General features: G+C 38.8%; 1 protein-coding gene across 1 annotated transcript in view; it reads left to right on the top strand.

Moving 5' to 3' along the window:
• LOC123979047 (unconventional myosin-VI-like) overlaps window positions 1-7,253 on the top strand; it is a 52,576-nt gene extending 45,323 nt beyond the window's left edge. The window contains exons 19-26 of the mRNA XM_046062762.1: window positions 1,561-1,599; window positions 1,814-1,907; window positions 2,473-2,603; window positions 2,819-2,896; window positions 3,023-3,152; window positions 4,383-4,473; window positions 5,565-5,715; window positions 7,041-7,253. Coding sequence (XP_045918718.1) covers window positions 1,561-1,599; window positions 1,814-1,907; window positions 2,473-2,603; window positions 2,819-2,896; window positions 3,023-3,152; window positions 4,383-4,473; window positions 5,565-5,715; window positions 7,041-7,253 — 927 coding nt within the window. The remainder of the gene's footprint in view (window positions 1-1,560; window positions 1,600-1,813; window positions 1,908-2,472; window positions 2,604-2,818; window positions 2,897-3,022; window positions 3,153-4,382; window positions 4,474-5,564; window positions 5,716-7,040) is intronic.
• The last annotated feature ends 562 nt before the right edge of the window (window positions 7,254-7,815 follow it).

Genomic DNA, 7,815 nt, shown 5'->3' with positions numbered 1-7,815 from the left:
CCCCCACATTTTTGAATGGCTTTTGTTTCACAATCCTCTCCAGGGTGCGGTTATCCCTATTGCTTGCACACTTTTTTCTACCACATCTTTTCCTTCCCTTCACCTCTCTATTAATGTGCTTGGACACAGAGCTCTGTGAACAGCCAGCCTCTTTAGCAATGACCTTTTGTGTCTTGCCCTCCTTGTGCAAGGTGTCATTGGTCGTCTTTTGGACAGCTGTCAAGTCAGCAGTCTTCCCCATGATTGTGTAGCCTACAGAACTAGACTGAGAGACCATTTAAAGGCCTTTGCAGGTGTTTTGAGTTAATTGGCTGATTAGAGTGTGGCACCAGCTGTCTTCAATATTTAACTTTTTTTTACAATATTCTAATTTTCTGAGATACTGATTTTGGGGTTTTCATTAGTTGTCATTTATAATCATCAAAATTAAAAGGAATGAACACTTGAAATATATCACTCTGTGTGGAATGAATGTATACATTATGCAAGTTTCACTTTTTGAATGGAATTACTGAAATAAATCAACTTTTTGATGATATTCTAATTATATGACCAGCACCTGTAGGGTTCTGAGATTATTAGAAAGCTTATGGCCAATGCTTTCTGCCTCTTTTGCTCTCCACATGAGCTGTTTACCTGCATACAACCAAATCCAGCTCAGACGTGATGGTTTAGTTACAACTTGGACTAAAAAACAGAGATGTTTGTAGAGATTATCTAATGGAAAGCACTCTGAATTGTTTGACAGCGTATTAGGGCTATAGTAGGTTAAAAATAAATTACAGAGGGATAGGGAAGAAAAAACTCTGAGATTAAAGAGGTACATATAGGAGGAAAAAACTTGAATATTCAATGAGATTAAAGTAATAAATTTACGAGAACAAAACTTCAGATGTGCTTGTGTTATTAAAGGCTCTGTAGTCTACTCAGTTAAAAGCAGGGTATGCAAATGTTAATAACAACAGCTGTCACATCTAAGCTACTTTCACTAACCAGTATTATGAGATATTTCCTTCTGTTCGAAGGCCAAAAGCATAAAAAAATGGGAAAGAACTGCAGACATTTATAAATGTCTAAGATGTGACACATGCTTTAAAGTGGCTTTGTTGAAGTCCCTTATATCTGCCTAACTGTCTGAAAGCTCCACCTCTTCTGTTATGTCTGTACTGACACTTGTCTTGTGTTAGTAATGACAGCAGACCCTATTTTTCCACGTTTTTTTCTTGCAAATTTACGGCCTTGGTAATTTTTTTTATCTACAATGACCCTAATGCGTCGGAGTAGAATTTCCTTGTTTTTTCCATGTGCTATGCAACTAAATTTTCCTAGCGTTGCCTTTGTCCTTGCATGACTGTTATCTCTGGTTGCTCCCTTCCCTCACCTGTGATGAGGATGTGTGTCACTGCTGCCTCATTTGAAATGTCTGCCTGGGCTACATCCACCCATCCATCCATCCATCATCAACCGCCTATCCTGTGTACAGGGTCACGGGGGCTAGCTTCATCATGAACATTAAAATCAAATTATTAAACATTTCCTTTTGTCTGCTTGTACACACAGACCCAGCTTAACCTGCTACTGGAAAAGCTTCGGAGTACTGTGAGTAATATGTCAGTTATGCGTCAGATTCATTCTGTATTTTCTAGAAAAGGTTTTTGCTTTCTGCTCAAAATCAGCATGAAATAAATGTCCCTTTACAATATACAGTATGTACTGGAGCAACTTATTACTGCTTCAGATGCCAATTATATAGATGGCAGGTAAAGACTGTAGTACTGCACTGTGTTTTCCCTGATTAATCTTTGTGTCATAGGGCTCAAGTTTTATCCGCTGTGTAAAACCCAACCTTAAGATGGTCAGCCACCAGTTTGAAGGAGCTCTGATTCTTTCACAGCTGCAGTGTTCAGGTAGGACCAAAAACAGTGTGTACAATATGTACTGTAGAATAAAAAAAGTTTTTATATTCATAATTTATAATTTAATCTAGGATGTGTGAATATATATAAGGATGCACCCAATGTAGCTCTACTGTTAGTTGAGCAATTTACACATATGTCCAGAACTGGCATTGAATATTGGACCTTTCTTCAAAAATAAAGGTCTCCAGTTTTTAAAGAATGCAAAACATGTAAATATTACATTCTTCCAACTGCTTCCCACAAAGGTTAAATTATGTTAAACTGTAGCGACTGGAAAAAGCTTGTCAGGCATTTGACTACACTACTTTTCAGTGCAGTTTTTCCTATCCTATATTGATATAGAGATAGACATTGACATTGTGCTTGTCGGGGATTAAGCAGAATAGTGCATGCTGTATGTGAACAGTTTTCAGCTTGCTTGGAGTTCAAGTTCATAATTTTTATTTGGTAGACGATCAGTAGTGCACATTTTACAGTATACTGCAATTCCTCAGGCAATTCTGTTTCTTTTTAATAGTGCTTTAAATGTCAGGTCCATTTTTCTGTTGATTAGGAATGGTGTCAGTGTTGGACCTGATGCAGGGGGGCTTCCCCTCCAGGGCCCCCTTCCATGAGCTCTACAACATGTATAAACAGTATATGCCTGACAAGCTCACACGCCTGAATCCACGACTCTTCTGCAAGGTGGGATTATATGAATTAAATAGTTTTCTCCTTAACTGGATTAATACAGAATGTACTGTTACTGGGTTTATATAATTAGCTAGTCTGTTTAAAACAAAGCTTAAGTAGTTGTGTAAAAAAAGCCTATAGCAACACTGACCCATTTGGGAACTGATTTACTAGCATAAGCGTTCTTACCATATATGCAATGTTGCTGAGACTTTGTTCTTCTGTAGGCATTATTCAAAGCTCTGGGGCTAAATGACAGTGACTTCAAGTTTGGATTGACCAGAGTGTTCTTCCGCCCTGGAAAGGTACAGAAAAGTCAACAGATTAAGCATTAAGGTTTGCAGGTCATTACGCAGAACATAAATATGCCTTCAATATGCCAAGGATCACCAAACACAATTTGTGTTTTTGTGTCTGTGTGCATGCATCAGTTTGCTGAGTTTGACCAGATTATGAAGTCTGATCCGGACCACCTCGCAGAGCTGCTTAAGAAAGTCAACACGTGGTTGGTGTGCAGCCGCTGGAAGAAGGTCCAGTGGTGCAGCTTGTCTGTCATCAAACGTGGGTTATGAACAACAGAACTTTTGATGTGTATCTCAAGCAGCCTCAATACAGATAGGAATTATATAGATTAGGAATTATTTACATTATCTTTCTGTTTTGTGATTTCTGTAATGGGAATTATTTTTCAAACATTAGTCTAAGTAGTAATTTAACACACTTGGTCTGGACATTGAAGAAAATATGTAATCATTATTTACCATTGCCTTTGCCTGGGTTATGTCTGTTTCAGACAGAGACCCTGCCTATAAAGTCATGATTTAACTTCAATTTCTGTGTGTGAACATTTAGACAATATGCAGCCCGATGCAGTATTTGTATGCCTGTCACCATACTGCAATATGACACAATGGCCTGAGTGAGTCGTTTCTAATAGAGAGGCGAAACTAGTAATAAAACCATTTCTGAAAAAAGTCTCCAATATGCCCCCATATTAGAAAATCAGCCACATCACTTTCAAGTGGTTGACTGTAAGATGCTTTGTCATTTCCTCATGGTTTATTATACAGCGCTGATAGCTGTATTAAATCACATTTTACTTTTCCATTCATTCTGAATATTGAAAGCAGCAGCCTCTAGCCATATGGAATAGTACTCTAGAAGCATTTCTTTGAACCATTACACTCTGTGCCAAGTTATTGATTTACACCTTATAGCAAAGTGCAGGCTGACTTCTACTTATTTCTGCAAAAGCATCATATGAAATTACATTAAAGTTATAACAGAACACTGCCTCTGCTTGACGACACATTTCTTGAATAAGTGACCTGAGGAAATGTGTTTCTGGTCATTTATTTCACCTGCACCTGCATTTGTTTTTGTGCATGCCTGATCAGTAGTACCCATTATAGCAGTTTATACATAGCTATATTATGCCTTTCTGATATTTATCTTTAAAAATGAAGTTTTACTATAATGTTTTTTATGATATTTGAATCTAAAGAGGCCATTCCAGATCTATTTGTAAGAGCTGAGAACTGCAGTGATTTCAAATGTAGAAGTTGTGCAGATGCATATGTGTCTCTACTTTTAAGTATTTTTGGGCATCTTTATGCATTTAATAGAGAGACATAGTAGAGAGATGGGGATCGACAAGCAACAAAGGTCCTGTAACTGTAAACTGGGGACATGGCGGTTCATGGTCAGCACCTTAACCCTTAGGCCTCTGCTATAAGAATTTTCATACATTTTTGTTTGAATCCTGTTCTTTTTCATCCCCATCTTCAACAGTTAGGAACAAGATGAGTTACAGAGCTTTAGCCTGCATTAAGATTCAGAAAACTGTCCGGATGTGGTTGTGTAAGAGGAAGCATAAGCCACGGTGAGTCTCATGCTAGTTCTTGTACACAATATACACACACAGACTCACACAGACTTACACACATACATTATTTTAACATCTTTCTGTTTGTCTGTTAGCCCTCCTATTTTTTTCTTTTTACCTGTACGCTTTTATTAAAAGGGATTCACGCTTGGTGGGTTTTGATGACTTTCCCATATTGGGAATTTAGGAGTTCAAATCAATCTAGAAAGTCATGATGTCTCACTGTACTGTTTTGGGAAATACTGCATGTTTCGCTATATTGGGTTGTATTTGGAAAAATGGCACTGGTGAAAGCAGCCGTCCAGATGATGGGTTTTCAGATTTTGATTGTGACAGTATATGTATGGATGCATGAGGAAATACTTTATACCAGCATACACATATCTGGTCAAATATGAAAGGGTGTTATTCCTAACAGTAATATATCTGTTTTTGGTGAAAACTAAGAAAGGAAAAAGGTATGTAATGTGTCTTTAAAAAAACATTTTGGTCTTTATAGGGACTTCATACATTTCAAAGTCACAACACTCGATAGCGGGCATGACTTGGCAAAAAAAGCTGTAAATGAGGTCAGGAGGTGGAAGATGAGGGGGAAATGAATAAATCAGAAGACAACCACGCTCTGTTTGAATTATAAACAAAGTTTTCGCCAACTGAGAAATCCAAACACGCACCTCTGACCCATGAAATTGCTCTTCTAGCCACTACAACCCAACTACAACAGTCAAGTGCGATTTTTTTTTTATGATGGAGTGGAGTTAGTTTGTCATCCCAAATCATGTTTGATTGAAATAATTTATGTTTATCCTGAGGTCAAGATAAGTCCTCAAACATGCTTTAATGTTACATACTATACAACTATATATAACTCTCTCTATATAACTATATCATTAACACAAGGACACATGATTTACAGCTTCGAAAATGAAGCTTATTTCACAGGTGTCTTCAACCAATGCTTCAGTTGCACTTGATCACTTCTTTTATAAGTTTGTTACCTTTTTTAAGCAGTGGCCATTTAAATGAAACTCTTCATAGTACTCTCTAATTTGTTTATGACATGTTTGCATTTTTCACCTTTCTCATAGCATTGATGGTATGGTGAAGGTTCGAAACCTGAAGAAACACATGGAGAGGTTCAACGAGGTGGTGAACGGGCTGAAGGAGGGCAAGCAGGAGATGACCAAACAGGTTCAGGAGCTGGCCACCGCTATAGATGCTCTGTTAGCAAAGATAAAGGTGAGACAATGACCTCTTTCATAAAACCCGAGGATTATTGCTCTGGTGATTTTAAAGCTGTTCATGTCAACAGTTTTTCAGGTGCTTTGAGCCTGATACAGCATGAGCAAAAGGGTGTACAGCAAACACGTTGTTCTTCTTTTATACGTGCTCATCCAGAGAACATTTTCCAGAGCACATACCTTGTTTTAAGCATGACTGCCTCTCACATATATGGTTCTCTACATTCACATGTGCAGCTCCCCGGCACAACCAGTCTTCTCCTGTTGTACACTATGCCCTTTCACACGTGTGCTGTGCCGTTTTCTCATTCCTTCTCTCAGAATCTATATTATATCACCTCAGGATTAAAAGAAGAGCTGGGTGAAGAACAAATCCTCTCCAATAATATAATTTAGTGAGGCTGCTTTGCTAAATTATCAAACTTGTTTAGTGAAATCCCAGCTCTCCCTGTGCAATAAGCGCCTGTCTTATTGGACCCTGTAGGTACAGCAAATCACCACAAACGCATCCAGACCCTGAATTCCCCAGTAGTGTATGCTATCAACAGGTATGATTAGAGTGCTCATAAGTTCTTTGAGGTTTCCTGATTAAAGCTGATGCACCTGTGACTCCTGACCCTTTCAATCCCCTCTACCCCAATCAGCCTCACCGCTTCCCCTATTTTCCTCTGTTAGCCTTTTAGCAGCCCCACTGTCAACACTTATGGCTTTCTGAGTGCTTAGAAATTGCTCCTGGCATGGTGTCTCTGAGTGAATAATGCATGAGATGCCAATGGTTGTCATTCAGACCGCTATACATTGGGGACAAGACCTTGTCATCTTCCCTCCCTGTGTCACTGAGACTGCCTCTAATAAACCTTCACAATACGGTGACCTCCTCTCCCCCTGCTTATTGTCTGACAAGTATAGTGGGAAACTGAGCGCTGTGGTGTGTAAGTGACAGGCACAGTGTCTGTCAGTCAGTGTCTTCCCTTGTCGCCACATGGGAAGAGTGTGCCATGGTAACAGTTGTGTGTTTGCCAAGTCAGGGTATAAGTGCCCTCGGTGTTGCTTCTCAAATGTTCCCTTCCCCTGATTGAAATTTGGCACAGGGCAAAGTTTTATTCAGACAAATTCACAATAGCATGTTAACCATCCTGAGGGAATCTCCTTAATTTTTATTATCAATAAACACCTTGTAGTATTGGAGTTCAAACCCTATGGCTTTGAACACCACTGATGCTTAAGACTGAAAATTAATTGAACAATTAGATATAGAAATGAAAAGTGTTTCATCATTTTGTGAACATGACCTGCCATTCTCTTCTTTCCTTTGACCTCTAGGCCACAGTGATGACCTGGAAAGAGATAGACACAGAGTACCAGGGGCTGGTGAAACGCTCAGAGCAGCTGCTCTCTTCAATGCAAAAGAAGAAGCAGGAGGAGGAAGAGAGCGAGAGGCTGAAATGCATCGAGGAGGAGATGGAGAAAGAGAGGAAGGGAAGGGAGAAGGAAGAACAACGACGCAAACAGGAGGAAGAGGACAGAAGACTGTAAGTGAGGGCGGGGGGAAGATTATCAGTAGAAATGTAAATAAATGATAAATGTAAAGATTTTTTTTTCCTCAAACATTTTAGGAAAGCAGAGATGGAGCTAAAGAGGAAGCAGGAGGAGGAGGATAGAAAAAAGAGAGAGGAGGAAGAGAAAGTAATACAGGTTTGTACCCCCCTCAAAGGTTATACAGGTGCTGGTCATATAATTAGAATATCATCAAAAAGGTGATTTATTTCAGTAATTCCATTCAAAAAGTGAAACTTGGATATTATATTCATTCATTACACACAGACTGATATATTTCTAATGTTTATTTCATTTAATTGTGATGATTAAAACTGACAACTAATGAAAATCCCAAATTCAGTATCTCTGAAAATTTGAATATTACTTAAGACCAATACAAAAAAAAGGATTTTTAGAAATGTTGGCCAACTGAAAAGTATGAACATGAAAAGTATGAGCAAGTACAGCACTCAATACTTAGTTGGGGCTCCTTTTGCCTGAATTACTGCAGCAATGTGGCGTGGCATGGAGTCGATCAGTCTGTGGCACTGCTCAGGTG

Source organism: Micropterus dolomieu, linkage group LG11 (genome assembly GCF_021292245.1).
Source record: "Micropterus dolomieu isolate WLL.071019.BEF.003 ecotype Adirondacks linkage group LG11, ASM2129224v1, whole genome shotgun sequence".
NCBI lineage: Eukaryota > Metazoa > Chordata > Actinopteri > Centrarchiformes > Centrarchidae > Micropterus > Micropterus dolomieu.
This window is presented reverse-complemented; position numbering and strand designations above follow the sequence as displayed.